The sequence below is a fragment of the Urtica dioica genome, chromosome 7 (assembly GCF_054948205.1).
Source record: "Urtica dioica subsp. dioica isolate 48M chromosome 7, U.dioica_male_clone48M_v1_H2, whole genome shotgun sequence".
NCBI classification, from domain to species: domain Eukaryota; kingdom Viridiplantae; phylum Streptophyta; class Magnoliopsida; order Rosales; family Urticaceae; genus Urtica; species Urtica dioica.
The window spans coordinates 12,233,538-12,246,649 of record NC_142762.1 but is presented as its reverse complement, the minus strand read 5'-3'; the positions used below and the strand labels follow the sequence as shown (position 1 = coordinate 12,246,649).

Here is a 13,112-nt window from a genome sequence, read left to right as displayed (position 1 = left end):
CTTGCTATGCGTGGCTGGCCGGCGCGGCGTGCTGCGCGCGCGGTTTCCACGAGGGGCGTGCGGTGCATGGTCCGTCTCGTCAGACTCTTGTGGGCCTTAGCAGTCTTCGGTTATCACGCTTGTTACGTGAAATATGAAGGTCTCTACTTGACGAGAGTGACTCGATTCGAGGAGCGACTTGATCGACTCGAGGAGAACGACTCGAGGCTCAGCTCGAGGACGAGGATCGACTCGAGGAGAACGACTCGAGGAGCGAGGCTCGACTCAAGGAGAACGACTCGAGGAGCGAGGCTCGACTCAAGGAGAACAACTCGAGGGCTCGACTCGAGGAGAATGACTCAAGGAGCGAGGCTCGACTCAAGGTGTACGATTCGAGGGCTCGACTCGAGGAAAATTACTCAACTCAAGGAGTGAGGCTCGACTTGAGGAGCTGAAAGTTTGGCACGAGGGCTTGCCAGTCAACTCGTGACGGAAGTCTTGTCCCTCTTCAGGACCTCTGGCCTAACCATTGGCCCTTTGAGCGGCGCGTCTTTCCGGCGTTCCAGGTTTTCCGAAAACGACCGACAACACAGGGCAATCCTAGATATGCTAAATAAAAAAATAGAAATTCCTGAAGAAACCAACCTAAGTCTTAATGCCCAATTCGATTCCCTCTTGACCCCTCGGAATACTCCGGATCTGCAGGCGGGATCTAGCGAATTGACCCCCTCAGAATCTGCTCGAAACGCGGCCACATTCTGTTTTGAGACTTTCAATGAGAAAAATAACAATAAGGCCATGCGCCGCGAGTTAGACTTTATCAAGGAAAAGAGGTCTGTTGCACTTAATCGCCTCGTTGCACAAAAGTGCAAAGTCGAAAAATAATACAACTCTAAAATTAAGAGGCGAAGCTTTGCTGTTGGAAGCCTTGTTCTCAGAAGAGTGTTTCAAAACAACCAAGTATAAGGCACCATTATCATTGGACCAAACTGGGAAGGACCCTAAATGTTCTGCTAAGTGGTCCACGACGTGACCTACTACATCGAATACACGGATGGGACCCCGACCCGTCACCCTCGGAATACGAAACAATCAACAAGGCCATAAAGACGTCGATATGTTGATTTTCACATACACGAGCACTCACATTTTGTACTCAATCTCTCTCTCTTTTTTCTTCTCTGAGTTCGCCTGTTTGAGTTCGGCACTTCGTCCTCCGATTGTAATACATTTGATTATCAATAAAAGTATTAAGTTCTTATATTCGTTTTCATCCATTTCTTTTCGAATTCCTTTTTGTTTCTTACACGACGTCTTTTGAGACCCATACTTAAATAAATCAAATATATATATCATATTATAATTTGAGATTTTTGGAATCGACATCAGCAATTTGGCGCCGTCTGTGGGAATCTTCAAATAGACCAACCTCGAAAGAACCAAGTTCACCAGAAAAGAAATACAATGTCTTCCACCCCAACTCTTTATGAATCGAGAGAGGAAATCCCTCCAGGGATCAAGGCAATCCTAGATATGCTAAGTAAAAAAAATAGAAAGTCAGGAAGAAACCAACCGAAGTCTTAATGCCCGGTTGGATTCCCTCTTGACCCCTCGGAATACTCCGGATCAGCAGGTGGGATCCGGCGAATTGACCGCCTCAGAATCTGCTCGAAACGCGGCGTCAGACGCGCAGACGAGCCGGATTCTTCCTCTCAGAGTCCGCTTGCACTACGCCGGGATCCAGGACTCCCAGGGCATAGATCAGTCCGCAGGTCCGAGTTCACAGCTCGAGGGGGCTACAGAAGAGGCCGCCACTCAAGCCACGATCGATCCAGTCTGACTACCCCCGCCCCCGTCAGCGGGAGCACCGCCGAGATCCTTCCCCGCAAGTTTTGGACCTTGCCCTCCGATGACCTCCCAAATGTTCACCCCCCAATATCTTGACGGGTAGAACCAGACGCGGTACCATCAAACCGAAGTCACTACAGTCACTCCAATGCGCAGGGAACTTCGCCCCTTTCAAGGGGGCGAACCCAGCATGACTGAGTTCGAAAGATTCAAGGAATCAGTGACGGCCGAACTAAAAGCAGTCCACTCAAAATTTCACAGTGTGACTAGTTCGGCCCCTGAGATAGACCGACTCGTTGCAGAAACGGGAATGACTCCTTTCGCTAAAAACATCACCGACGTTTTCATTGGAGATGCCGAGAAAGTCCGTCTTCCTCGGTACAATGGGACCTCGAACCCGAAAGCTTACATCCTGTCCTTAAGAATTGCAATGGGACGAGCAATGCTGACAGAGAGAGAACAAGAGGCGGGAATTTGCCAACTGTTCGCTAAAAGCTTGTTTGGAGCTGCCTTAGAGTGGTTCTCCAGACTCGAGCGTAACTCTATCGATAGTTTTGCCAAACTATCGGCAGCATTCCTAAAACATTACTCGATATTCGTAGAGGACGAACTCACAATAGCAGACCTATGGGGGGTCCAACAGAAAGAGAACGAGTCCTTAAAGGACTACATGATCCGTTACAAGGACGTTCTCTCGAAAATCTCTAACGTTGATCCCGAATCTGCCATAACCTCTCTAAGGAACGGCATGTAGCATGAATCGAGATTCAAACTAGAGATGACTGTAAACCGCCCCCTTACATTGGAAGATGCAATCCACAAAGCCGCAAACTACGCCAAGGCCGAGGAGGAATTTGCCTCCTTAGCAAAACAGCGTACGACCGAGAAGAAGCCATATGCGAACACATGGGTGCGGCCAGTAAGTGCTGGGGGCAATCCCCAAAGGCCCAGCCCCCAGGAGGCCGGGCCACAGGTCAGGAAACAGCACACCCCTTCGGGTTTTACTTTCAACATAGGAGACGAAAGCAAGGAAGGAGGTCCCCAAGCAAAAAAATGGACCAGGGACCCAAACGCGTTCTGCGATTTCCATCAGACCAATGGCCACACCACAATAAACTGTTGAGACTATGCGCAAAGTTTTGGCCGAAAAATATGCAAAGGGGGAACTGAAAAACATCGATTTTGGTTCCCCGCCCAAAAGAGGATTTTCAACAATCGCGGGAAAGGCAACCCCTCACCTAAGAGGACTAGGCCCACCGACGAAGGGGAACCAGAATCCCCACCGACCATGACAAAACATCGAGTCAACTTCATAATGGGCGGTTCAAAATTTTGCAACGGCTCGGTCAACTCAATTAAAGCTCATCAGCATCAGCTGATGAATAAGACCACCAAGACTGGAGCAGAGCAGGATGTTCAAATCTCATTCTCCCAAAAAGAAGCCTCAGCGGCAGCACACCTGCATGACGACGCGCTCGTGATAACGATCGATGTGTCCAACTCCAAGGTCGCTCGAGTCCTGATCGATGGAGGAAGCTCCATAGATCTCATTTTTAAAGACACCTTCAAGAGAATGGGAATCGAGGAATCTGAGATTGAAAGGGAGCAGACCCAGTTGACGGGCTTCAACGGTTCGATTACTCCATCACTAGAAACCGTTAAGTTGCCTGTAAAGACCCACGGGATAAACAAAATAGTCGAATTCCAGGTTCTGAAATGTCTCTCCCCTTATAACATCATCCTGGGACGACCATGGATACACCGGATGAGGGCCGTTCCCTCAACCTTCCGCCAGTGTATTCGATTTCCCACGCCTGAAGGGATAGGAGAGATCAAAGGGAACCAGGCAACCTCCCGTAGCTGTTATCTCACTAGCCATGAGTAGAATATTAAAGAGGCTAATGAGAAATAATAGCAATTAATGAACGTAGAGCCAATTAAAAATGAAAGCTCTAAACAAGAAGAATCGGATTCCCCAAGTACTAAAATGACGGTACAAATACAGCTCGACGGCCTCGATCCCTCCAAATGCGTAGGAATCGGAGCCGAGCTTAAGGGAAGTATACAACGAGTGCTTATTTTTTTCCTGAAGCGAAACAAATCTACCTTCGCCTGGACGACGGAGGATATGCCAAGGATTAGTCTTGACGTTACGTCCCACCAGCTTAACGTTGACCCAAGTTTCAAACCAGTAAAACAAAAGAGACGCAAGCTTGGCCCCGACAGATGTTGTCAATGGTGCCCACAAGAAGAGTAGTAGTGTCTATTTATGTACATTTGATGTCATATAGTCTTACAAAGACTCTTGCTTGTAACTGCTGAATAATCAATAAAAGTTGAAACGTTCATTCATTCTTCCTTGTCTGAAGCTTTATGATAAAACCTTAGTCTTTAGTCCATAAACAAACTTAACAACTTACGAAGAGACAAATGTAGATTTGCATGACCAAACTCTTCGTAGTTTACTTAAAACGATATATTCGCAATCTAAGGGTCAACGGACTACTGACCTCAGTACGATTGTTAGGAGAATCTATGATGTCTGGTTATGGGGCATTGAGAGCACCTAGGTCCACAATTCACCTAGCATTTTTAGCTCTTCGACTTTGAGACTTGTTCTCGAGACGTCATGTTCAAAAGTGCCTACTCACTAATTCCTTTTCTCTCGAGTGATTCTTGTGATAGAAACTATCGTGGTTGCTCGTGTTGCCGAGGAAGGAAGAGAGACGTGCTGCGAGGGGAGACGAACGTTGCACCTTTCCAAAAGCTTCTCAACGTTCAAGCTTCTAAAAATGTTAGTAAATTTATTATGCTCATAATAGTTTTTATTTACATGTACTTGCTCTTTGTCTAGGTTAGTAAAATCGCTTTACTTGTCAAAAGAAAATTTTTAAAATTCTGCCAGTTACCCGAAGCGTTAAACTTTTTCTTAAACCCTAGATCAATTCCAACAAGCTTTGCCAATGTGTCCGGTTCTTCGTTTAAGCTTCTCGGTATCTGTGTGATTTCACAGAGCTCAAACCCATTCGCGAGATTTTTAGCTTTCTCAGCATAGAGCGACATCTTTTTGCGTTTAGCCTGAGATTGATTATTAATTTAGAATCCGAGTAGACATTTAGTTTATTGATTTCTAAATCCCTGGCCATTTGTAGGTCATGTATCATGCTTCGTATTCGACCTCATTGTTTGAAGCGGGAAATAAGAATTTTAAAGCTATCTTATACCTTGTGGCCATCCGGCCCTGTGAGTGCTATTCTGACTCCTGCCCCTTTGTCGTTCGCCGCTCCGTCTACATGCATATCCCATATGGGATGTTCTATTGGTCGGTCGGTGAACTTAGCGATGAAGTTCGCCATAGCCTGGCCTTTAACAGCTGGTCGGGGTTTAAATTGAATGTCGTACTGAGTCAGCTCGATTGACCACTTCATGAGTCTTTCGAACGTGTTTGGTTTCTGCAGGACTAGTCGGAGAGGAAAATTGGTGAAGACCGTGATCGGATGTGCCATGAAGTAATGTTTCAGCTTTCTGGAGGCTATCACCAACCCGTATGCCAACTTCTGTAACTCTGGATATCTTCCTCTGACATCATTCAGGTGCCAAGAAGTACAGTAGACGGGGAGTTAATGATTTCCCTCATTTTTAATGAGAGCTACCGCTAAGTAGATATCGAGCGGCTCTCCATCTTCTACTTTTCTTTAAGTTGGAGGCCATGCGAGGCGCTCCTTCAAGGATTCAAAATCTTTGTTGCATTGTTCTGTCCATTCCAACTCCTTAGATCCTCTCAGTGCGTTGAAGAAGTTTACGCTTCTATCTATGGACCTTGAGATAAAGCGGCTAAGGGCTGCGATGCACCCAGCGGCTAAGGGTAGCGGCGTGATCTTCTTGGGATTTACTTCTATTCCTCTTTAGTGGACGATATACCCGAGAAATTTCCATGCAGAAACACCAAAAGTACATTTTAAAGGATTAAGCTTCATGCGGTATTTTCTCAAAATCTTGAAGGATTCGTTTAGATCTTCGGTGTGTTCGCTTATTTTGCGAATTTTTACTAACATATCATCAATGTACGCTTCCATCGTACTACTGAGTAGGTTTGCGAACATGCTATTTATCAATCTTTGGTATGTAGCACCCGCATTTTTGAGACCAAAGGGCATTACTGTATAGCAGTAGAGTCCTGGATCAGTAATGAAGGCAGTATCATCCTGGTCTGGACCATACATTGGGAGTTGGTTGTAGCCTGAATATGCATCCATGAAACTCAAGATTTCATGTCCTGCTGTTGCATCGACTAGTTGATCTATTCTCGACATGGGGAAACTATCTTTTGAGCATGCTTTGTTAAGATCTGTAAAATCTACGCAAGTTCGCCACTTGCCATTAGGTTTTTTTTAACTAGTACCAGATTAGCTACGCAGCTCGGATATTTGGTTTTTCTTTATAATTTAGAGCCCTTTTTTTGTAATTCGTCTTTCTTTGGGATCTATATTCAGCCTATGACATGCTAGCTCGAGATCTATCCCTATCATATCGGTTTGAGACCATGCAAAGATATCCAATTTTTTAGACAATAGATTAGAAAGTTTGGATTTCGCACCTGCCTCGAGATATTTCCCGATTCTGAGCTGTTCTTCAATGGCTGATTTGGATCGGGTGCGATTTCTTCAATCCCGTCTTTGGGTATAATTGCGTCTCGGCTCGACAGACATGGATCAAAATCAGAGACAATTGCCATCACCTTTTGTGTGGCTTTGTTCTGGCTGTTCTTTAGATACTATGTGTAGCAACTCCTTGCTAACACCTGGGTTCCCTGAACTTCACCAATTCCCTGGCTAGTCGGGAATTTCATCTTCAGGTATTCCACGGATGTTATGGCTCTGAGTTCCTGCAATAGGGCATACCGATGATTGCATTGACGGAGGACGAACTTGGGACTACTACCCATAAGGGATTTGTAGTCTTAGATCTCGGGACTTCTCCCACAGTATTGGGACCGAGATAATACCCCGGGGACGAATAGAATCACCAATGAATCCGTATAGATTTTCCGGGAATGGGCTAGCGAGTCTTCTTCGAGTCCCATCCTTATGAATGTCTCTTTATAGAGGACCTCCATCACGCTTCTTGTATTTACTAGGATCCTGTGAACAAGTCGGTTACCTATTAGGGCCGAGATCACTAATGGGTCGTTGTGCAGGTACATCACATTCCAAGCATCTTCGGTCGTGAAAGTGATTGGTTCTGCGCTCGACTTGATGATCTTGCTCGGCCTTTGGATGGTAGCAAAAAGGATTTGTCGATGGCCGGCCTGGGCTTCGAGGACGTAATTCTTTTGGGCATTTCGTGTATTACCTCCTACGTGGGGCCCTCAGACTATTAGAGAGATTTCTCCATAGACTTCTCTTTTTTCTTGATCTTCGGGTTGATCCGATCTGAATTTCTCTTACAATCCTCTTCGGATCAAAGCTTCTATATCGTCTTTCAGGTTTAAGCAGTCGGCCGTCCGTTGTCCCACGTCGTTGTGAAATGCGCAGTACTTGGTTTTATCTCTTTTCGAGACGTCCTTCTTGATCCGACTAGGTTTCCCAAAATCCTCCTTTTCTAGAGTAAGTGCAAACATTTCCTCTATTGTAGTATTAAGAGGGTGATATATATCAAACTTACTTGCAAAAGGTTTTTTAGGGGCGGCTTCCGACCTGCTCTTCTTTGATGGATGAGAGTCTTTTGTACGTCATCCCCCATGTTCCTCACGCCGAGGCCTTGGGGCCTCCGCCTTCCTTGCTGCACGTTTTGCCTCTTCAGCATTGATGTATTTCTAAGCCCTTTTCAAGAAATCATTATAGTCTTTAGGACATGTTTTTTTTAAGTGACCACGAGAATTTTGATTCTGATCGGATTCCCAATGTGATCCCAAAGAGTTTGAAATCTTCCTTGAGCTCATCAACTTGTAATGCCTATTCCGAGTAACGATTTATGTAATCTTTAAGTGGTTCATCATGGATTTGCTTCACGGCCTGAAGTCTCTCCTTAGGGACCTTCCCTGAGCTTGATCCAACAAACTGCTCCATGAATTTTCTGGACAGTTGTTTCCACGAGCCTACGAAATTTGGCCTAATTTTCTGTACCACCTTTTGCCCGAACCGGCTAGTGTGATAGAGAATGCTCGGCACATTACTTCTGGGGCCAGCTCCCTGCAGATGCATCCATGACGAGAAGGTATCAAGATGATCTCCAAGATCAGTCTTACTGTGATAGGTCGGTATGGTAGGCATTCTGAAGCGTTCTGGCAAGGGGTGTGCTAACACTCGTGCGGTGAACGAGGAGATAGTTTCACCAATCTTTAGGGCAGGCTCTTTCTAGCCTAAAGCAACCTCCTCAATTTGACGTTTCAATCTTTTGAAGTTGGTCTCATTGTAGCTCGCGCTGTTGCTCGTCTCCGAGCTTCCTCCATGATCTTTCATAGTCTGGGAACGAATTCTTTCTCTAGAAGGTTGGTACCTGTTAGGGATCTTTCCCTGGCTAGTCTGGAAACCCTCCGAGTCAGAATCTTCCCACTCCTTTTCAAACTGTTCAGAGTGGGGCGACCAACGATTATGTTGTAGGCAGACGGCCACCAGGAATGACACGATGTGAGTGACCTCGATGCCCCCGGGTGTCCCAAAAGTCACCGGAAGGTCGATGGTACCTTTCGTCATCACCCTCTCCATGCAGAAGCCGAAGAGTGGGATCGAGATCGGGGTCGACCTTAGCCCGGCCACCTTCATTCTGTCCAAAGCTGATTTGAAGATGATGTCGGCCGAGCTGCCCTTGTCTATCAGAATTCTCCGGACGAGGTTGTTGGCGACCGGAACAGAGACAACAATTGCGTTGTTGTCTGGGTGCAAGACACGCACCGCTTCTTGGTTGGTGAAGAACATAGTCACGAAGGGGAACGGGGGTGGAGCCTTGTAGGCGTGGTTGATTTGGTGAGCGATCTTCCCTTGAGAGACGTCCATCACATACTTCTTCCTTTGTGTGCTGGAGTCCCCGAGCACGGGGCCTCCTGTTGGAATTGATCTAGGGTTTAAGAAAAAGTTTAACGCTTCGGTAAGCGGCGGAAATTTAAAAATTTTCTTTTACAAGTAAAACAGTTTTTACTAACCTAGACAAAGAGCAAGCACATGTAAATAAAAATAATATGGGCATAATAAATTTACTAACCTCTTTAGAAGCTTGAACGTTGATCAGCCTTCGGAAAGTTGAAAACGTTCGTCTCCCTCGTTGCACGTCTCTCTTCCTTTCCTCGCTAACTCGAGTAACCACGAAAGTTTCTATCACTAAATCACTCAAGATAAAAAGGAATTAGTGTGTGGGCACTTTTAAACACTACGACTTAAGAACGAGTCTTGAAGTCGCAGAGCTAAACACTAGGTCAAATGAGGACCTAGGTGCCAAAACAATAAAACAAAATTGAATAGAGAGAGAGAGAGGATCGGCCAAGTTCTAGAGAGAGAGTCTCTCAAATCTCTTGAACTTGGATGAATGAAATGTGTGAAATGAGGCTCCTATTTATAGGAAAGGTCTCACCTTCAATAAGATAGTTTCCTCTTCTATAGAATATCACATATTCATGAGCCAATTTCCTCTTCTCCTCTATGAGGAACACGGCCAACAAGGCATTCTAGAAGCCTTGATTTGTTTCCTATTTTGTTCCTTTCTCTAGCCTTGGCCGAATTTCCTTATGGCATGCATAGGAAATTTGTTTCCTCTTTTTCTTTTAGCAAGTATCTTGATACATTTATGCACAAAATATTCTCTCTTTCTTTGGGTATGTTGGGCGCCTAACATCATTCTAGAAGCTTTTCCATTTGTTCATGACAACATGAAAAATGCCCATTAAGAATTTTCAATAAAATTCTAATGAAATGAAATTAATTCACAGGGCCCAATGATCAAGTCATGGCCGAGTATTATTGAGTCATCAAATGACCATGTCAAAAAATTTATTGACATTCATTTCATCCTATGTCTCAAAAGACAAAAATACCCTTTTGACAATTTTCGTTCTTGTTTTCACTTAGCTTCCAGTTTAACTATTCCTACTCGATGTGATTCGTGATAGTGACCTCATGGATCCAAATGAAAAAAGCTTGAGCTAAATACTTGGACTCAAAAGTTGACAAACCTTTTCCAAGTTTAGCTTAATGTCAACTAACTCCACTAAAGAGTTGACACTGAAAATCTCTCGGTTCAAATGAATTTATTTTCTACTCGAGATTCAACCAAATTATGATGAGCGGATCCACTGAATATTATCTATGTTTACCCTTCATGAATGTCATCAGCTAGTCGGGATTTACAAAATTACCATTTTACCCTTCTAGCTATTATTTCTTCAACTCCTTTGTCGCTTGTGAATAAGTTAGAAACAATGTATTGACGAGGAGCTAACAAGTCACATCGTTTCATCCAAAAGAGTCAGGACTCAATTTGGACACTGGCCAGTTCATTTATTCACACTCCAAGGAACAAAGCATGAGGTGACATACATTGCATTTCAGCAATCTTGTACATGAATTCCATATCTATGAGAACTTCACAAAGTTGCTCATGACATTCTCACAACTTAGTACTTCACCAATAGGCCCTGTTCGGAATCACATAGTGAGTCCAAACTCTGACTTTCTCAAATGAGAATACGTAAGGTGTGAAATGGCATGTCTCATTTCAGGATTAAGGTAAGCACGACGCAATTCATACGTAGTGACTTCGAGACATAAGAGGTTAAATGGTTTGTTCTTATATTGTCTCTAGAAGTGCACTGGTCAATTCAGTATCTTTAGAAGATACCTAGAAGAACTATAGAGTCTCCAACTCTCAATGCCCCATAACCAGACATCATAGATTCTCCTAACAATCGTACTGAGGTCAATAGTCCTTTGACCCTTAGATTGCGAATATATCGTTTTAAGCAAACTACGAAGAGTTTGTTCATGCAAATCTACATTTGTCTCTTCGTAAGTTGTTAAGTTTGTTTATGGACTAAAGACTAGTGTTTTATCATAAAGCTTCAAACAGACAAGAAAGAATGAATGAACGTTTCAACTTTTTATTAATGAATAAGCAATTACAAGCAAGAGTCTTTGTGAGACTTTATTACATCAAATGTATAAAATAGAGACTACAACTCTTCTTGTGGGCACCATTGACAACAAACTCCCACTTGACTCAAAGAAGATGGGTGTAGTCCTTCATGCCTAATCCCTCTCGATGTTGGTCGAAGACCTTGTTCGCTAGGGCCTTTGTGAATGGATCTGCCAGGTTGTCCACCGTTGAGATCTTCTTCACTTCCACGTCTCCGCGCTGCACGATCTCTCGAATCAAATGGTATTTTGTCTCAATATGCTTAGAGCGCTTATGGCTTCTAGGTTCCTTTGAGTTAGCGACAACCCCACTATTATCACAATAAAGGGTCATGGGCTCGTCGACGTTTGGAACAACTTCCAAATACTTAAGGAATTTTCTAAGCCATACAGCCTCTTTGGATGCTTCAAAAGAAGCCACATATTATGCTTCCATTGTGGAGTCAGCAATGCAAGATTGCTTAATACTCCTCCATACAACAGCTCCACCATTAAGGATGAACACAGATCCCGAAGTGGATTTCCTGGAATCCTTATCCGCTTGAAAATCGGAGTCGGTATATTTCATCATAGTCAGGTCAGTACCTGAGTATGTAAGCATCAAGTTCCTAGTTCTTCTAAGATACTTAAGAACATGCTTAACAACAATCCAGTGCTCGGGTCCAGGGTTGGATTGGAAACGGCTAACTACGCCAACGGCGAAACATATATCAGGTCTAGTGCATAGCATAGCATACATGAGGCTTCCAACGGCAGAGGCGTAAGGAATTTTCCTCATGTCTTCAATCTCTTGTGCAGTCTTGGGAGACTGGTCCTTAGAGAGTGAGACTCCATGTCTAAAGGGTGTTTGGCCCTTCTTGGAGTCTTGCATCGAGAAGCGATCCATCACCTTATCAACATAAGATGCTTGAGAGAGCGACAGAGTCCGGTGTTTCCTATCTCGAAAGATTTGGATCCCCAGAATGTACGCGGCTTCTCCTAGATCCTTCATATCGAATTGCTTTGCTAGCCAGACCTTAACCTCAGATAACTTACCCACGTCATTACCAATGAGTAGTATATCATCGACATATAGTACCAGAAACACAACTTTGCCTTCGTGTATTAACTTATAAACACAAGGCTCATCTATTGACTGTTCAAAGACGAAGCTCATTACAGTTTTATCGAATCTAATATTCCATGACCTAGATGCTTGCTTTAATCCATAAATGGATTTAAGCAACTCACAAACCATGGTCTCTTGACCTTCTTCCACGAAACCGTCTGGTTGAGCCATGTAAATGCGCTCGTCAAGATTTCCATTCAGGAAGGCTGTCTTGACATCCATTTGCCAGATCTCATAGTCGAAAGCTGCAGCTATGGATAGGAGTATGCGGATGGATTTAAGCATCGCGACTGGCGAGAAGGTTTCTTCATAGTCAATCCCTTCTTGTTGGGTATAACCCTTTGCCACAAGTCGTGCTTTGAACGTCTCGATGTTCCCATCAGGACCCATTTTCTTCGTGTATATCCACTTACACCCTACGGGTTTAATCCCTTCAGGAAGGTCTACAAGTTTCCAGACTTTGTTGATATACATCGACTGCATTTCAACTTTCATGGCGTCAAGCCAAAGGTTTGACTCAGAACAAGCCATTGCTTGGCTATAGGAAACATGATCATCCATGTCAGAGACGGCTACAAGAGAGTCTCCATAAGACATGTACCTATCAGGCTTTTGAGTAGCCCTCCCACTACGTCGAAGTACTACTTGACGAGATTCTGATGAGTTAGGTTGTGTTTCAGTTGGGGTAAGAACAGTTCTTACAGATGAGGTAGAAGCTTCCTCACCCAACTTTTCTTCAAGCACAATTTTGCTTCTAGGTTTTGCATCCTTCATAAAGTCCTCCTCAAGGAAACGAGTATTCGTGCTAACGAAAGTCTTATCGTCCTCGGGACTATAGAAAGTAAAACCCTTAGTTTCCTTTGGATATCCAACGAACAGACACAATTCTGACCTACTAGCCAACTTGCTAGTCTTTTGCCTTAGCACGTGTGCAGGGCAACCCCAAATTTTGATGCGGCCAAGATTCACTTTACGGCCAGTCCATCGTTCATAAGGAGTACCAGGAACCGTTTTAGACGGAACTTGGTTCAGAATGTAAGCGGATGTTTCGAGGG

The 13,112-nt window shown here is 44.3% G+C and overlaps 1 protein-coding gene across 1 annotated transcript; it reads left to right on the top strand.

The window, feature by feature from the left end:
- The first annotated feature begins 3,115 nt into the window (after positions 1 to 3,115).
- Positions 3,116 to 3,712, top strand: LOC149390238 (uncharacterized). Its single transcript, XM_089619718.1, has one exon. The coding sequence runs from the start codon at positions 3,116 to 3,118 to the stop codon at positions 3,710 to 3,712; it is 597 nt and encodes a 198-aa protein (XP_089475844.1).
- The last annotated feature ends 9,400 nt before the right edge of the window (positions 3,713 to 13,112 follow it).